Source organism: Oncorhynchus keta, chromosome 11, assembly GCF_023373465.1.
Source record: "Oncorhynchus keta strain PuntledgeMale-10-30-2019 chromosome 11, Oket_V2, whole genome shotgun sequence".
NCBI classification, from domain to species: domain Eukaryota; kingdom Metazoa; phylum Chordata; class Actinopteri; order Salmoniformes; family Salmonidae; genus Oncorhynchus; species Oncorhynchus keta.
In genome coordinates this window covers 21,301,885-21,321,283 of record NC_068431.1, presented here as the reverse complement: position 1 = coordinate 21,321,283, position 19,399 = coordinate 21,301,885, and the positions used below count along the sequence as shown (strand labels likewise).

Genomic DNA, 19,399 nt, shown 5'->3' with positions numbered 1-19,399 from the left:
ATCAAAGAGGAATTCACACTTTTCTCCGTTATTCTATAGGCTTGATTAGCAAATAACTCTCCCTTACACGTCCAACCACTGCGACCTTCACAATACATCAGTCACATTGGAAGGATGAATACGCACTGAAATTAAGAAATAATAAGAACACATTTCCCCTGTCACTTTTCAGTTGGATTCTCTGAAAGGCATTGGTAAGATTATTGGCCTGTTCCCATTACTTACCACAGAGGTTTCTTCCTAATAAAGTCTAACAAGATTGACTGTGCCTCAAGAGTTTTTCACTCTACTGACTCAAACCAAACCAAGCATTACTGAGCATTTCACAAAGGACAATGTGAAATAAAAATATCAGAGCCGGGCCTCCCAGGTGGCGCAGTGGTCTAGGGCAATATCAGAGCCAGTACAGTTTGGTTCAGGAGAGGTAGTGTGAAAAGGGAGAGGTAGTGTGAAATCCACTCACCGTGATGGTGTGTTTGTAGCTCCGAGACACCTCGATCTCATAGCCGTAAACCTCCAAGATGAACCCTCTCACCCAGATGGCCTGCCCCGTGTCCCTCTCCTCGTTCTGGGCTGACAGCTTGAAGTGAGGGAAGGTGTCGCTGCTGCTCGTCCCAGGCTGGGTGGCGGGGCTCTGATCCCCATCATCCTCCCCCACCACCCTTCCGTTGCACGCCGTCGTAGCCAGCCTCAAGGTACAGCTGCTCTGTAGCTCGAAGGGCACACCACCGAACGGAAGGAAGTGGCTGTAACCGGCGGCAACACATAGCGCCTCGGTGCGCGGCTGGCAGAAATAGAGGCCCTCAAGGCCCTCCTGGCAGTACTCGCCCTCCCCACATGGTGCCAGAGTGCAGTAGACGCTGTTGTCCGAGCCGTTGCAGTAGCAGCGCTCTTTGCACTCCCAGTCGGTCCAGAAGGTTTGGTTGGTGGTCAGCTGCCGGCTGCCAAGGTCGAGGCAGCCGCAGTCACTGCGTGCCACGCACTGGCCATCGCGTAGCGCAAAGCCCTCCTCGCACTGGCAACCCTCCTGGCAGGGCAGTGGGCACGGCTCGTCGGGCTCGTCAAGGCCGGCGCAGGTCAGCTGGCACGCGCTAGTGCACTCATCGAAGTGACTGTTCTCTGGACAGGGCAAGGCTGCGGTGGGGGAGAGAGAAAGAAAGAAAGAGAAAAAAGTAGAGAGATAAAGACAGATGTCGAACAGAGACAGAAACAAGAGAAACAAAAAGAATTAGCAGATTCAATGCGTGGTTCATAAAGGAAAAATACATGGTTAGTCAATTACTCAACAACATTCCAAGGTGGTGGTGGTGAGGGGACTAACTCACGGCAATTGGTAGCACTCCTCCAGGCGGCAAGGCCCACCTGGGCGTCCTGACAGGCTGAGGCATACGCCTGCAGCGAAGAGCAGAGCGCTGAGCGGTTTCCCTCCCGCACGCACATGTTGTACAGGCAGTTCCGGAAGAAAGGCGAGGGGTTGATGGCACCGTGGCACGCCAGGAAGGAGCTGTTCCCCGGGTCGTTGATGTTGCCGCACATCCATGGGCTCTGGTAGAGCCGCAGGTCTGTGCACATGCGGTACAGGTCGTCGCAATCGCCGTTACATGTCAGGTCGTCGGCGATGGCCCGCCATCCTTCGGTAAAGAGTTCGGGGGATTCGGCCAGACGGCCGTTGGGTAGACGGAGGTCGTCGCTGGCATTTCCGTTGAAGAGGCCGCACAGGCCACAGGTGGCGTTGTGAAAGAGGGTAGAGAGGGAGATGTTGAGGAAGCCCTGGCGGGTGTAGCGGACTAGGACCAATCCGCTGGACTCCACCACGGTGGCGTTGCCCGGGGCGCGGTAGATCATCAGGGTCTCCAGAGGGTGGATATAAGGTAGTAGTACCGGCTCACCGTTCAGCTTGGAATTAGAGACATCATAACATTGTGTCACAGACTGGTAAGAGCAGGGTAGATTAATTTGAATTCAATCACTTTTTGACAGCATCCCTTTTGATTTAAACAAGATTTTCCATACATGTTTGCTCATAGAAGAAGTGGTCAGGAAGTTACTTTTTGGACCTGAATGCAAAAACCAGGAGATAAAGGTGCTCAAAGTTGAACCATTTTGCATATCCCACCATATCTTGAGACAACCATGTCTTTATCACTGGGAAAGATAAATGGTTGGGTTTGACTTAAATGTAAATGTAAATATCATTTAAAACTATTTTATAATAATTTCTTTCAAATATATATATATATATATACACACACACGGCATTATTTTACCTTAAACGTCAATTATCAAACATTTTGTAAATTCTGATTGTTTTCATATTCACGTATGTTGTAGTTTCGACCCTACTTTACATCATCTGTGGGGGTTTTTTGTGCCTGCCATTGGTTGATACAACATGCTCTTGAATACAGGGTGGGTGTCATTTTGATCATAGATTTACATTATTTTATTATTTTCATAATGTAATTCATAGATTGGACCTATCCCTTCAGACAACTGCAATTTAGCTAGTACACCATTGAAATTGAATTTACATTTTTACTTCGAATTACTACAACAAAGATGGCCGCCGAATCACCCACCGTTGAATGCCAACTTAAATGGTCATGTCTATTCTATTATCTATATTTCTATGATTTCAATAGGTTTCCTATGGAAGATTGACAGTATTATTTGAAACAAAAGATATTCCCATCCAAGTCAACATTCTCTGATGTGTGGACCTCCAACCATCTTTGTGGTACCATTTGAAAGTTGAAATGTAAATGCTTTTAAGATTTTTGTAAATGACACCCATCCTGAGCATGACACCCATATTCAAGAGCGTGTTGAGAGCAACCGATGGCGAGCACAACACAAGGTGATGATGTAAAATGAAGTGTAAGCTACAACATATGAGAATATAAAAACTCTAGTTCATGCGTTTTTAGATAATTGATGTTTAAGGTTAAAGAAAATTACAAAAAAACATGTCCAAGAAAAATGATCAAATAATTTGACAACCCTGTTTGTAAGCTTTTAAATCAATCTCAACCATTTATCTTTTCCAGTGATGACGACATGACATGGTGGGGTATAAGAAATTGGTCAACTTTGAGCACCTTTATCTCCAATATGTCCCTTTCTGAGCACTTATACCATTGGCAAATATTTATGGAAGGTTTCATTCAAATCGAGAGGGGTGTTGTCAAAAAGCGATTTAATTGAAATAGATTTACCCGGCAGCAACATTCAATTACTGTAATGTAGTGTTGGGATATACATATTCCAGCTAAATTACTTTGAGCATGAGAAAGGTATCTCATGATGACATTAGACTTTCAGGGCGAGTTTCCCAGACTCATAATTAGCCTATCCCTGGTGTAAAACTATGTCAAATGGAGTTTCTCCACTGGAAGTGATTCTTAGTCCAGAAGTAAAGGTCTGGAAAACCGACCGGCAAGATCTCTTTATCTGTCTGGAGACTCATACGTTTTTTCTCAATCATAAGACTGAGGTAGTACCAAAATAGCCTGGTCCCATACTGTATGTTTTGCATGACAATGAACAAACACAGAGACAAGTGGTCCTTCTGTGGCTCATTTGGTAGAGCATGGCGCTTGTAACGCCAGGGTAGTGGGTTCGATTCCCGGGACCACCCATACGTAGAATGTATGCACACATGACTGTAAGTCGCTTTGGATAAAAGCGTCAGCTAAATGGCATATATTATTATTATATTAAGTTGGCTAAAGCACAAACAGACTGGAGCACCAGGCTATAATACTGACCTTCACTGTGTCAAAGTCCGATCCACCCATCTGGGCCTCCAGGTTGGCCACCCTGACCACCACGGGCCTCATCCAGGCCGGACCCTTGTTCACCAACCGCCGGCCCATCTTCACCTCCACAGCCGACACGTTGGCTGGCGTCGGCCCGCACGACCTCAGCAGGTAGTAGGAGCTGTCGTCCGGAAAGAACATGGAGGCCCCGTCGAAGGAGGCCGTCACAACGTTCTGGCCCAGAGAACACACTCCCTCCCTGCGGGGGTAACAACCCAACAGGCCGACCTCCGCCACACACACCTCGCCTTCTCTACACGAGTCGTTGAAGCAGGAGACTTCGCCGTTGGGCCCACAGACACAGCGCAGGGTACACTCTCTGGCCTCACCAGTGGGGCCCGCCCAAAAAGTGTCGTTGAGGGGGTAGTAAAGGCCATCACGCTCGCAGCCGCAGTTCTGCCGCCGGACACAGCGGCTGCCACTTAGCACGTAGCCCGGGTCGCACTGGCAGCCCTCGGTGCAGGGGTGGGCACAGTACAGGTGAGCGGTGAGGTCTGAGCAAGAGGCCGGGCAGGCACTGGTGCACACCTGGTAGTGGCTGGACTCAGGGCATGTCAGGGCTGGCAGCAAATCAAAGGAGAAAGAGGATGTTATATTACAAATTATATTAATGAAACATTGTTATGCTGTTATGTGTTAAATTATTACTACTGTAAGTTGTATTATGATATTGTGGGGGCAAAGTAAGAATGAGAGATAAAGACAGCTGTTGGAGTAAGCAATATTAACCACATCTAACAGAAACTTCAAATTACATCTTTATTTTAGGGATAAGTAGCTATGAGTCCCTTTCATGTCCAAACAAAACCATTCCTACCCCGACATATGTGGGAGATACATGTGGGACAGAAGAGCACCTACCACAGAAGGTGCGTGATCTCCAGGGTCGTATGGTGACCCCCAGGGCTTGGCAGGCTAAGGCATAGGCCTGGATGGCCTGACAGAGGGTGGTAATGTTGTCCCTGTTGCTGCACATGTCGTAGACACAACTATAGACGAAGGCTGTGGGGTCCACCACTGCCCTGCAGTCCCTGAAAGGGCCGTCTGTCTTGTTGATGAGTCCACAGTAGTCCGGGCGGAAGTAGAACGCCTCGGTCAACGGGTCACAGATACTGCAGTTCTGAGCGCAGCCATCCGTGCAGCGCCAGTCAGCATCCTCTGCCCGCCAGCTGCCACCTAGCTCCACCACGCTCTCGGCCAGCGAGCCGTCGGGCAGCACAGGGTCGTCAGCAGGGTCATCGTTATAGTTACCACACAGGCCGCATGTGTTGTTGAAGTAGGAGCTAGGCAGGGAGATAGAGGCATAGTGCTGCCCGTCGTAAGACACCAGGAGGCCAAAGTCGGTCTCCAGGGCGACAGCAACACCTGACTGGTACACCCTGACCGCACCCAGCTGGAGTTGGACTGGCAGTGTCTTTACCAGCCCATCCACCTGGAAAAGAAAGAGCTAGGAGATTCAGGGCGGATTATGGAGTTTAGTACCACGTAAACACCATATTCGATAACCAATAGAGAGGTACACAGAATCTGCTGGTCTTACCTGTCAAACTACCTGATCAGACCACTTTTATGTACCTAGCCTCACCTGTACAGTGCCCTGGCTGCCCTTAGGCAGGGTGACGCGGTGGCCGTACACCTCCACAGTGACGTCCCTCAACCAGGATACGGAGGCCACGCCGCGGTTCTCGTTCTTTGCCTCCACGCTGAAGAAGGGCAGGCCGGCCACCTCCCAGCATGGCCGCGCAAGCAAATAGGAGCAGGTGCCCTGGAAGTGGTAGAGGAAGCCGTCAAAGGTATGGTAGTGTGGGTCACCGAAAACCACGCAGGTGCTGGTGCGTGTGGGCTGGCAGTAGAAGGCACCCTCCTGCTGCTCGCATGTTTCCAGCTGGCCGCATGGCGCCTCCTGGCAGAGCACCTCATTGTCCAAGTCTAGGCAGCGGCACCGCTGGGAGCACTGATCAGACAGCCAGAAGATCTCGCCGCGGCGATAGAACCGCCCTAGGAGAAGATAAGGACATTCCTAATGACTATGGGGTCTTCCCGAACCTAGATATTTGTCCAGTGTGTCAAGTATTTGTTATGTTCCACTTCATACTCACCATTGTAACTGCAGCCATTGGCTGGGTCTATCAGGGCAGTGTCTATACGGAAGACCCAGCGGCCAGGCAGATTAACATTGGTCGTCTGCTCAATTTCAACCACGTCATTGGAGCGGGACCCAGGCAGGTTGAGGAAGTGACCAATGTCTCCTCCATTAAAACCTGACTGGAAATGGGAGAGATGGGGAAAGGCAAGTGAGGAGGTTATCACTTACTTAGAGGTGGGAGGCATCAAGATTGATCTGCTGTATTTCAGCTATATCTGGGGTCTTCTGTGTTTTAGAGGTCATAGGTGGGACTTCATGATTGATCTGATATGGTTTTAGGGGAGGTATATGGGACATCATGGTTGGTTGGTTGGTTTGGTGTGTTTTAGGGGTAGTACATGGGGAAATGTGATTGGTTTGATGTGTACCGTTGGTGGTATATGTAGGTTATCATGATTGGACTACCTGTGCTGTGGTTCCACCTAAACCAGTCAGAGGGTCTCCTCCACTTGCAGTGCCTGTGCTCCAGTTGATCTCTCCATAGTTGAACATGGAAAAGCATGACAGACCATCTGATATCAATACAGCCTGAAACGTGTTAACCTATAGAGAGGTGAGAAAATGCAGACATAGTAAGTTCAATATGAGCCCAAAGAGAGAGAAAAGAAAAACCCTGAGCGAGACTAAATAAACAAACATTCACCACCTGGCAGAACGGACCTTTTAACCTAAACAATTAACCATCCATTAGACTAAACAAATACTTACCTAGAGGTTCAATGAGATTTCTATTTGAGGCAAAATTTACCTTCAGTTCTGGCTAAGGATCACAGACACACATGATTTTTAAAATTTCTTCTGGGATAAATGGTAATGTCAGTGGCCATCGTCAACTAAGGCCACATACTGTAGAACCCCAATTCAGGTACCAGCTCTTTTCCTGTGTGTGTGCCTAGAGGTGTTTTGAGTGTGGAACATAATAATCCCTGTGATTAGTGATTGTGGTTATTTTACCGGGGTGGTCTGACTGCCTCCGTAGAAGGTGACCTGGTGCCAGGTTGTGATGAAAATCCAGGTGGCTGTGAAGGTGGGCATGTTCTTGAAGTACTTGCGGATGTCTTGTGAGGCCCGCTCCAGTAACTCTGGGTCTGCGCTCTCGCGGTAGTACACGTCTCCGCGGATGCCGTTGTGCACGTCTGCCCATAGTGGGGCGATGAAGGATCTGCTGTCACTCAGGGGGAAGGCCTCGGGGGTGAACTGGCTCACCTGCACGTTGAAGGAGATCACACCGTTGTTGTTGACCTGCAGAGATTGAGAGGGAGGCACGGTCCTGATTGATGTGTTGATGAACAGATTGGTGATAAAAAGAACAATTCATCGTTAGGTGAATGATATGGTGGATTAACATTTCTCTGAGATATTTGCCATTATTGAAGGAAAGAAGGGTATAGAGGAGCTTACATAGATTGAGCGATAGGGGTTATTAAAGAAAATGAATGGCGTGAGTATAATTATTTCAGTGGAACTTCCATCATCCATCTTGGGTGTCTCCAGATCTCGGTGGACGGGCCCATAGGGGTACATGATCTCTTGAGAAAGAGCTGAAGGAAGAAGGAGGGAGACAATTGTAACAGATCTAACAAAGAAGGGAGAACAACTGGTCAAATTTTTAGATAGACTACTCATGTTATCTGAGACATTTTGGAGAATTCAATCAAGATAAGATCAATGTTGTGCTTGTTAAACCAGAAAGAAAGGGAAAACAACTTATGCCTTCTAAACATACAGAACCTTTTACTCTTTCATAACGGTCTATAAGACAGAGGTCATTGAGTAATTTGCTCTGATACCTCTATATAAGATACAGAAAACATGTGAATCAGAATGGGATCCAGGTCACTCACCTTCTCTTTGAGTAAAGAAGCTAAAGAGGTGGAACAGAATGACTGGAGTGCCTGGCCTGAGCATCCTAGATGGAGGAAAGAGAAAGAGGGGATTGAAGTAAGTCCACTGGGGACAATGAGAGTGAGAATAGTTCATTCAGGACAAAGCATTTAACGAGAGTTATTCAGGAAGGGCTTGTTGATTGAGTTTTTCGGATTCTTCCATAGCTATAGACCCCCAAAACCTCATGAACAACAGCGCCAGCAACTATAACGCTATGTCTTCTAGGAGGCTGATACCAAAGAAGGGTAAAATGACTCACAGAGACAACTTCTCATAAACAGGAGCATTTAACAAGAGCACTGGGGAGCAAGGGAGTACCGGCCAGCCGGTCGACGACGACGACACGTAACTTCTTTAAAATCAGTCTTCCATGTCTCCCTTGGGAGTACCCCTTTCTCCCCGCCGCGGCGGCCCATTACAGGAGCCCTGAAAAGGCCCCATTATGCATTCAGGAACAATGTGTCAGGATCACATTCGCCTTGCGGTCCCGTGTGAGTGGACCACGGTGGGGCTGTGCCCTCTCAAAGCCATGGACCCTGCGGCCCAACCCAAGCCTCTCCGCTCCAGAGTCTCCTTGATGGGAGCTGGGCCTGGGAGCTCATTACGTCTGTTTGGGAGCCATGTCTTGTTGGCTAAAGAGAGGGGAGCGTAAACAGTGGAGCACTAATAGCTTTAATTGAGCAGGCTTGAATTGCTAGGGTTCTTACTGTGGCCCTCTGGGGTTGCATCGGTGCCTGGCTTGGCCGGCTTCCCACTGCCAAACCAGAATGTACAGCCAAGTCCATCCAAGGGAAAATTCCTGATCTAATTCAATTCAACATTTGATTGAATGGTTGTCGTCAATTGAATGTAAAAATATCATTTAACGTTGTGTCCTCTCTGATTTGTGCCTGTAAGACGCTTGGAGAAAGTCCCAAAGGGGTTCAATGGTTACGGTATTACTTCATTACTGATTTGAAAAACCAAAACTCAAGGTACTTTTTTTGCATAGGTGTTTTTTTAATTGCCTTTGAAAGTGATCACAGAGAATAGCATGTTTTATTCATAATGGACAATGTTAATTGATATCCATGCCCATTGTTCTACATAATCGAAATTAAGCGTTTGTAAATGTAGTTTAAAAAAACTTAACTTATAAAACTAGATCTATGTAAAAAAAAAAATAATAATTTTAATGTATTAGTTCATGTGGCTCTTGACCTTTTTGCTAAGAATGAGAGACACAGTATCATATGCAACATTCTGGGCACAAACTGGTTGAACCAACATTGTTTCGAAGTAATTTTACAACATATTGTGAAGTGGAATCTATGTGGAAAATATATTGGATTTGAAAAAAGTACTCAACGTAAACTGGTGGAATTTCAACCATAGGATTATGTCATCATTCTAACCAATTTTCAACCTAGGCAAACCTTGTATAAAATATGTTGAATTTGTACCTTTGAAACAATGTCAGACCTTCAATGTTATATCCACTATCAGAAGAAAAAAAACAATCGGCGAGGCAACACATCCTACTGTAGAGTTGATCTATTTACAGCTATTTGTTTGGTTATCCATCCAGGATTTTAACCAAGCCCTGGTTTAGCTTTGTCACTACTAACAATGTGCTATTGTGAGAATGATTATTGAGAGATCTCTTAATAAATGAATATACTTCACTGTTGCTATCGAAGTCATTCCTTCTTTGATATATTGTATTTTAGTTTTAGTTTTTTGATGTCACACTTGCGCAGACCCAAGTTCCCATCGTATCCACACTCAGTGTTGTTTCTAATACTTGTAAGACTCTACCCCATATGACAAATTGTGTTTTATTTCTGTCTAAAATAATGAAGCAGTATATTCTTCCATTCTCTTAACGTTGGAGTATCATTTGACTCCCAGTATTTAAGTAATAGCATCTTCAGTTTGTCACAAAAATAATATTGTCCAACCCACTGGGTATCTCACCGCACCCCCATTTGCCATGTCTTGGAATATGCAGATGGGTGGATTAAAAGTCCATTTACATTGTCAAACTTCTGACATCCAACTTTCTAACTCTACCTTTAACTTTTGGACTTGATAGCTCTCGCAGAAGTTATGAATTATTGAGTTAGTATTAGTTTTACACTTAAGACATGACTCTGACATTGTTGTTTCTAATTAAAGCATTTGTATCTTTAAAAATTATAAACTGGTTTGGTGTGTACTCATTTTGTGAGGGCTGTGAGGTGTTTACCAGGTTTATTTGGCATAAAATAGTATGCTTTTTTTTAGTTTAACCTGAAGCTATTGGCTCTCTTCTAAAGTAAAATATCATATACAGTGGGGCAAAAAAGTATTTAGTCAGCCACCAATTGTGCAAGTTCTCCAACTTAAAAAGATGGGAGAGGCCTGTCATTTTCATCTAAGGTACACTTCAACTATGACAGACAAAATGAGAAAAACAATCCAGAAAAATCACATTGTAGGATTTTTTTATGAATTTATTTGCAAATTATGGTGGAAAATAAGTATTTGGTAGCTTGCCTCAGTATTTTGTGAAGTGCACCAGCCCCTCTTGCAGCAAAGCACCCCCACAACGTGATGCTGTCACTTACGTGCGTCACGGTTTGGATGGTGTTCTTCAGCTTGCAAGCCTCCCCATTTTTCCTCCAAACATAACAATGGTAATTATGGCCAAACAGTTCTATTTTTGTTTCATCAGACCAGAGGACATTTCTCCAAAAAGTACGATATTTGTCCCCATGTGCAGTTGCAAACAGTAGTCTGGCATTTTTATGGCGGTTTTGGAGCAGCGATATAGGACTCGTTTTACTGTGGATATAAATACTTTTGTACCTGTTTACTCCAGCATCTTTACAAGGTCCTTTGCTGTTGTTCTGGGATTGATTCGCACTTTTCGCACCAAAGTACGTTCATCTCAAGGAGACAGAACGCGTCTCCTTCCTGAGCGGTATGACGGCTGCGTGGTCCCATGGTGTTTATACTTGCGTACTATTGTTTGTACAGATGAACGTGGTAACTTCAGGTGTTTGGAAATTGCTCCCAAGGATGAACCAGACTTGTGGAGGTATACAATTGTTTTTCTGAGGTCATGGCTGATTTCTTTTCATTTTACCATGATGTCAAGCAAAAAAGGCACTGATTTTGAAGGTTGGCCTTGAAATACATCCACAGGTACACATCCAATTGACTCAAATGATGTCAATTCGCCCATCAGAAGCTTCTAAAGCCATGACATACTTTTCTGGAATATTCCAAGCTGTTTAAAGGCAGTCAACTTAGTGTATGTGAACTTCTGACCCACTGGAATTGTGATACAGTGAATTATAAGTGAAATAATCTGTCTGTAAACAATTGTTGATAAAATAACCTATGTCAAAGTAGCTGAAAAAGCATGCACAAAGGAGATGCCCTAAACGACTTGCCAAAACTATAGTTTGTTAACAAGAAATTTGTGGAGTGGTTGAAAACTAGTTTTAATGACTCCAATCCAAGTGTATGTAAACTTCCAACTTCAACTGTATTTGTATTTTGAGGCGCTATGCCTTTTTAGAGCTTCTAAGCTCTTACTCCTCCCCTAACATACCAAAAATATGTGGATTATGTCATTGTAAATGAATTGGAGAAAGACTGACAGTTAAATACTGTGGCCAGTTTGTAATACCTTGTGAATTAAATTAAATCATACCACAGCATTATTGAATGCTTGTTTTTGATTGGTTAGAATGTACATTAAAACAAGATATCGGGACAGTTGGAAAAGACATCGGGACACCTTGCAATCATGACGCAATGAGCACCTTCACATGCAGGCCGGACTTGCTTCAAAGTCACAGAAAGCTAAACCAACAACCACCCAAACCAAAATTGGATACATTGTAAATGCAGGTCCAACTAGGAAAAAACATAGCTAGCTAACTAGCATCCATTTATTTTTGCAGATACTTTTTTTTGGCGCATCTGATGACCTAACATGGTGAGTGATGAACATGAATTTCTCTGGTGCCCTACTGTCGCTTATGAAAATATCAACGGAAAAAGTATTTATACTGGTAAATTAGTGCTTTCATAATATTTTCTTATGCAAATGTGGAATAAGCACGATTTATTTGAAAAAATGTAAAATACATTTGTACCTTTATTTAACGATAAACGCCTCTGTTCTGTACATTATCTCTAAAAAATTAACTCTGCAAAGGGACTGGGCTCCACCTCATCCTGCAGCATTATTCCAAGGTAATGCACGGAATGTTGCCGTTTATCCCTTATGTATAGCGGCTGGGGGGTTCTACGTGAGAAGAGTGGGTCCATCGAGAGACTGAAGTGAGATGCATGGAGGCACCACCAGCTATCGAAGTCATTCCAAAGGGTAGGTTTAACAAAGCAAATTAAATGTTACCATACTTTATAAGTCTCAATGATATTATTTATCAGGCCTTTATAGCATTTGCAAAGTCATCAACAGCTTTCATTTCAACTGAATACAGACAATACATATAGGCCTAGAGTTTCAAGCTTTGGTTGATTTCAAATGTTATCTTCAAGTAAATCATTAAAATGTTGGATTCACATCTCCATCTCAACCAACAATGTAAGTTTAGTCCTTAAATGTAGTCCAATTCTTTCACTTAGATTTTGGTTGAGATGGAGACAGGAATCTAACATCAATGATTAATTTGTAGACAAACTTGATATTGAATTGTGTTTGGTTGTCAAGACAACCAATTACCAACATTTGAAGGAGATTCATCTTCTGCTTGGATAGTTCCATCTGTGCCACTGACTTAGTCTGGCTTTAAATCCATCTAGTCTACAAATTAATAATTGATATGTTGGATATCCTTCAAAATGTTTATATTTGGTTGCCTTGTCAACCAAACAGAAATCAATATTCAGTTAATCTACAAATTAATCATTGATGTTGGAGTCACAAAAAGTTAAGGCTAATAAACTAATGTAACAGTATTTATTCAACATTAAAACGAGTAACACATCCATGGCCACATTTTGAGTTAAGCCTACAGTAACTTCTTATGTAATCATAATCAAGATAGCATGCAGGTCGCTGGTCTGTGGAGATCTTCACAACAGCTATAATAATATGTGCAGAATATCAAACAGCTTGGATCACTTGCATTATGTACTTTTAATGCAATCTCAACTGCAATTCAGGTCATTTGGTTGTGCTATGAGATGAAGCACAGTGATCAAATATATTCCCATTTTAACTCTGTTGTGCTATTAAATGGTTGAAAGCCCAGTGATAACACAATGGGATTTCAACAAACTTCTGACAGTCTTTTTGAGTGGGTGAATAAAGGTTGAAATCTCATTGAACAACGTCTCAACCAAATATTACCCAAATGTCCATGTTGAAATGATGTGCCCAGTTATCCTCATTGTGATCTCTGGGGAATGTGATGTGAATTAAGTATGTCTCTCCCAAATCTCCACTGTCATCTCTTTAATGCGTGTACAGTATTCAGCCTGATGGTAAATTGTGTTCAGGTGTGCCAAGGTTAGTGGACCCTGGTGAGAGGGGATCATCGTTCAGTCATCGCCCTGTTGTCATGCTTTGTCAACACAGAGATTCCCACAAACCCTATTTTCACTCATTCAGTTCCCCCCACGCTATCTGACAGACATTTACTCCATAATGTTTCAACAGAACAATGGCGATAAAGCCCGGGAATGCACTCAGGGACTGCACTTTCAAAAGAAAGAGCTCTTCTGATGGTGTAAACACAACCCCTCTGGGCTCACACTCCAGTGCCCTAAACTTCTGAATGTATCAGGAGTTTACTCTAGCTACAACTAATAGAACACAAACAATTGTGGGAGTATCCAATTCATGAAATAATACAGCTAGCAGAACATTCAAATATAGCATAATTATTGCCATGTATCTGAAGACACAAGTAGATTTAGAGACTGATGGCTAATGTTACTGAAATGCTAAAACGACAGACTGATTAACTTCTCAACACACATCTTCACTAGCACATACTTGTCAAGTCAAACTATATTGCCAGATGCTCAGCAGTAGCAATGTTATAACACTGAACATATAATCTTAATACAGTATTAATTAATGAAATAAAAGCATTACATTATTCCAAGACCAAATGCCAAGGATAGCTCCGTCATCTTCCCTGTGAGACATCACCATACACATGCTCATAAAGCAATATGACGCCCTCTATACTCTCATGTCCATATTTCCTAAGAGCTGAAATGGGTGACGCTATAAAATGTCCTGATACCTTAAATGCTGTATACACCATGTCTATCAGTAACAGGGATTATCTTCAAAAAGCTATGAGATGCCAAGGATAAACAAGTATAAAACACACACCTATCCAGGAGTCAGATTCAGGTGCACCTTAACTGTCCACTTGTTGGTGAGGAACCTGCTGGAGTGAAAGAGAGATAGAGGAAGAGGTAGATAGATTGACCACTCACCTGCTTTCAGAAGATGGACATTTAGCTCCTCACCACTCTCACCAGGCTGCCTCCAGTACACAGCTGTGTTCCATCCAGCTGGGAACATCCACAGAGTTTAAAAGAAGTGAGGAGAGGACTGGAGAAAGACTGAGGGGTGGTGGTGGTTGTTGTGGTGATGGTGGTGGGAGGGGAGGGGGGGGTGGACATCCAAACAGAGGAGCACTTCTCGTCCACTTCCAGCAGGATTAACGGTACTGTAATAATGGGAGTCCCAGAAAACAGCCGAATCCTCGCCTAGGGCATCCAATGGATTTCAAAAGGAGCAGGGAGAAAGAGAATACTTGAATGAGAGGTGCAGAGAAAGTGTAAGCCCCTGCCGAAGCTCTGGAAGGAACTTTACTAAAAGAGGCAGGTGCAAACTTTACCGGGGATAGTGTTCAACTTAATCAGAAATCAGTGTTTGGGGAAAGGGGAAAGTGGGGAGGGGGACTTTGAGAGTGCAGAAAGAGGGAGAGAGAGTGTGTAGAAAGTGAGGGAGAGAGCAAATAAGAGATCCTGGAAATGAGGGAGGAAATACTACACAAGCAAAGGCAAAATATTGAAACTAGATCTTATTTCCCTCCAAGCATGGAAGGCAAAACGGTTTAAACAAATAGGAATTTGGACATAAATGTCAGCCCTTTGGATTGGGCCCTGATCCCCCCCCCGCCCCCCATCAGCCCTGTCGACAGGGTCTGTCTATGTATGGCTAAAGCTTTCTACCGGAGTGACTCAGACCCAGCCAAAGCAGCCCAGTCTCACTCTGGGTTATTTTATGGACACAAAGAGAGAGAAAGACACACATACTAAAACCTTGCTTTTTCAAGACCTTGGGTAGTTTGAGTTACAGAATTAACATGAGTCACTTAGGACACAATGTGTGCTTCTCTTTAATTAGGGACGGCCTCATTTACAGGGACACACAGCGCACCTCATTTCCATAGATCCTGGAGATCAGGCATATGGGAAATCGTAGGTGGATCCGTGCTGATAGGGTCTGGGAAGGAGAGGGGAGTCACTTGGGTCTTTGTTGTAAGGGGGACAGTGGAGGTAACTGGAGAGGTGGGAGCAGGATGTGTGAAAGGCTGCAGGACTGAGGGTCGACCCGGGGCTCCCATTGACCAGTGTAGGGGCTCTCTGTGGAGGATTCTTTTACACCTCCCATGCCTTGTTGTGTAAAAAGCACATACTCTTAACCAACCTGTGAAAGAGAGCGACACACAAAAGGGGACAAAAAACAACATGATCCCAATGGGCCTGCCGGGACCGGGATCCTCCTGTGCTAACGGTCAGTGTTTTGGGAAATGTTGAGGACAAGGAGAAGTGGGAGAAATTGAGATGGGGATGATAGGCCGGATTTTCACTTGAACCCTCTCTCTCTCGCATGGACTCACTCACACTCTCATCTGCCCAAACAAAATTCTTTAGACAACAAGGACATGATAGTGAGAGGATAATGGTCGCTCCCTCTCCATTTAGCTCACTGGGAATGGGGACAGTGTTGTATAATCAAATTGGTTGTTACATACTGAGCTCGGCTGAGGTGACACTGCATATTTGCCCCATGTAAGGTGTGCACACATCTATGCCGAAATGGAGGACAGGATGACATAGATATTTCCAGGAACATAGTCTTCCTAATGAGGTTGAACTATGACTAAATGGTCTGATTGTCGTTTCAATTGTAAAAAAGTTGAGAAAATAAAAGTCATGGTTGAAACGGACTGATCCATTTACCTCAATAAGTAAAAAAGCATTACATCAACCGTTTATGTGGGACCACAGTGACAGGTGAGAACAGAGTCGGGCATATCAAACATCAGAAGTTCTGGAGAGCCCATCAAGCATGACCAACCCTCCCAAAAAAATAATCCTGGAATGGATTCTGGGTGAGCTCAGCACAACAGTCACCCAATCCCCAGAGGGGGCCACTCCATATCAACACTATAACCTCCCCCTATGCCCAGCAGTTGGCCTTGCCCTCCTCTCCTCTTCTTTCCTCCACAATGTAGAACCTCCTTGTGGTAACCCAAATCCACCTTCCCAAAAGACTCCTTCTCCTGGGCACACAATGGGCTCCGTTCAGCCCAACCTGCCCTTGGTCCAGCTCCATAATGCAATGGGGGAGATCAGGATACCGCCTGCCCGGCCAGGTCTTAGATACGGGACAAGGGCGTGAAGAGGTAACGCAACAACTCACCCCCCACCACCTCCCAACCTCTGCGTGACCCTGCATTAGCGGGGCAGCCTCGTTTTCACAGCCTGGTAACCCTATCACTAGCCTGTTTGTCTCCAGAAGCCTAGACTTCCCTCTGTGGAGGAACTGGAACTGGTGGGCCTGGTGCTCCAGTCAGAGAAGGCCCAGGCCAAGGAGACCTCAGCTCAAACCCCTGCCTGGTGGCAGAGCTTCTGCTGGGGCTGGAAGTTGGGATTTAGAGCCGGCCGGCTGAATTGGCTGAGGGAGGTCGCGATGGCATCAGCCAAATGTGTCTCATGTGGTTCACAGTCACACCATGGCTGGAGGATGGGGAGTGAGGGGAGGTGGAGATTTCAGCACCTCCAGGCTGGATGACACCAATTAAGCCTGATTATTTTTCAGCAAAGTTGTTGCAGTGATCCAGGCGGTTGTGGGACTGGCTCCAGTTGGAAGACTTGAGCTCCGAGGTGGTGACTGCAGTAGTTGGCTTTTTCAGGTCTCCCACAAAACAGGTCAGGAAAGCAACTTCCTATCAGTCAAAACTATAAATTATGAAATGTATGACCTAAAGCCAGTGGATCATAATCAAAAACCACCCAGATTATTTGCATTGCCCCCCTCCTTTTACACCGCTGCTACTCTCTGTTGTTATCATCTATGCATAGCCACTTTAATATCTCTACCTACATGTACATATTACTTCAACCAACCAGTGCCCCCGCACATTGACTCTGTACCGGTACCCCTCCTTATATAGTTTTGCTATTGTTATTTTACTGCTGCTCTTTAACTACTTGTTACTTTTATTTCTTATTCGTATTTTTATTTAAACTGCATTGTTGGCTAAGGGCTCGTAAGTAAGCATTTCACTGTAAGGTCTAACTAAACCTGTTGTATTCGGCGCATGTGACTAATACAATTTGGTAGGTCTTGCAGACATGGCATAGTTAGAAAGACACCAGCCAACAAGAGTGCAGACATCATTTGCATCAGGAACCAGACCAATTTAAAAAGGTGCGAGGCCAACGAGAATGCACCTGAGGAAGGATTCCCATTTCGATACAAGTGAATAAGGTATGACGTGACATGATACATGTCTGTGAATATCCTCAGATGCCACAGAGTTGTCAAGTCACACCCAGACGTGTATAAACTCTATCCCACTAAATGTGGACCCATTTGGGATATGAGAAGCACCTCTGAGCCTAATCTGAAGTCCCTAATGGGTCTTGAGTTCCAGTTGACACCCTTCACCGGGATAGTGTTGCACTGAGTTGCCTTGAGAAGGGGTCTTGTGGTGGTGGACATAGCTATACCACTCATAGGCTCCGGATTAAATACATTTTGGTGGGAAATGAAGGAGGGGAGTAGAGAGGGGAATCCCCAGAAACCCAACACCTGGCACCTATGGAATGGAAACATAGCTGCAGCTAAGCTTAAACATGAATGCCGGAGAGAGAGAACCTAGGTTTGTGGAATGGACCTTATGTGTCTACCTTACCGAGCCCACAAGGCTACTGCAGCCTATGAAATGGAGCTGCATTGGCTGGACTGTACGCAGGCAGCGTTTACAAAATCGTCAGTGGAAGTGCTTACATCGTATCGTCTGAAAATTCTAGATTGGAAAGCAGCCGTGGTCATCCCCCTCTTCAGAGGGAGACACTCTAGACCCAAACTGTTAGACCTGTAATCCATCCTGCCCTGCCTTTATAAAGTCTTCAAAAGCGAAGTTAAACAGATCACCGACCGTTTTGAATCCCACCGTACCTTATCCGCTCTGCAATCCAGATTCCGAGCTGGTCACGAGTGCACCTCAGCCACGCTCAAGGTCCAAAACGATATCTTAACCGCCATTGATAAAAGACAGTACTGTGCAGCAGTCTTCATCGACCTGACCAAGGCTTCGGCTCTGTCAATCACCATATTCTTATCGGCAGACTCAACAGCCTTGGTTTCTCTAATGACTGCCTCGCCTGGTTCACCAACTACTTCTCAGATAGAGTTCAGTGAGTCAAATCGGAGGGCCTGTTGTACGGACCTCTGGCAGTCTCTATGGGGGTGCCACAGGGTTCAATTCTCGGGCAGACTCTTCTCTGTATATATCAATGATGTCACTCTTGCTGCGGGTGACTCTGGTCAATCTCTATGTAGACGACACCATTCTGTATACTTCCGTCCCTTCTTTGGACACTGTGGTAACAAACCTCCAAACGAGCTTCAATGCCATACAACTCTCCTTCCGTGGCCTCCAACTGCTCTTAAATGCTAGTAAAACTAAATGCATGCTCTTCAACCGGTCGCTGCCCACACCCGCCCGTCAGACTAGCAACTCTACTCTGGACGGTTCTGACTTGGATTATGTGGACAACTATAAATACCTAGGTGTCTGGCTAGACTGTAAACTCTCCTTCCAGAATCATATTAAGCAACTCCAATCCAAAATTAAATATAGAATTGGCTTCCTATTTCACAACAAAGCCTCCTTCATTCATGCTGCCAAACATACCCTCGTAAAACTGACCATCCTACCGATCCTCCATGATGTCATTTATAAAATAGCCTCCAACACTCTACTCAACAAATTGGATGCAGTCTATCACCGTATCATCCGTTTTGTCACCAAAGCCCCATATACTACCCACCACTGCAACCTGTACGCTCTCGTTGGCTGGTCCTCACTACATATTCGTCGCCAAACCCACAACCTCCAGGTTGCCTATAAGTCTTTGCTAGGTAAAGCTCTGCCTTATCTCAGCTCACTGGTCACCATAGCAACACCCACCCGTAGCACATGCTCCAGCAGGTATATTTCACCTGTCATCCCCAAAGTAAACCCAAAGTAAACACCTACTTTGCCTGCCTTTCCTTCAAGTT

General features: G+C 44.9%; 1 protein-coding gene across 3 annotated transcripts in view; it reads right to left on the bottom strand.

The window, feature by feature from the left end:
* Positions 1 to 14,964, bottom strand: part of LOC118389902 (alpha-tectorin) — a 47,704-nt gene extending 32,740 nt beyond the window's left edge. The window contains exons 1-11 of one of the 3 annotated variants that reach the window (XM_035779864.2): positions 14,308 to 14,964; positions 7,809 to 7,873; positions 7,366 to 7,505; positions 6,919 to 7,206; positions 6,370 to 6,507; positions 5,918 to 6,083; positions 5,404 to 5,816; positions 4,680 to 5,250; positions 3,768 to 4,378; positions 1,326 to 1,896; positions 464 to 1,134 (exon numbers count right to left, since the gene is read on the bottom strand). In XM_035779864.2, the coding sequence (XP_035635757.1) occupies positions 464 to 1,134; positions 1,326 to 1,896; positions 3,768 to 4,378; positions 4,680 to 5,250; positions 5,404 to 5,816; positions 5,918 to 6,083; positions 6,370 to 6,507; positions 6,919 to 7,206; positions 7,366 to 7,505; positions 7,809 to 7,872 (3,633 nt within the window). In that variant the 5' untranslated portion in view covers position 7,873; positions 14,308 to 14,964. Of the gene's footprint in view, positions 1 to 463; positions 1,135 to 1,325; positions 1,897 to 3,767; positions 4,379 to 4,679; positions 5,251 to 5,403; positions 5,817 to 5,917; positions 6,084 to 6,369; positions 6,508 to 6,918; positions 7,207 to 7,365; positions 7,506 to 7,808; positions 8,018 to 14,307 lie in introns of those variants that run through there. The other 2 variants (XR_004826878.2, XM_052529693.1) reach the window with 2 other exon arrangements.
* Positions 14,965 to 19,399: the final 4,435 nt, after the last annotated feature.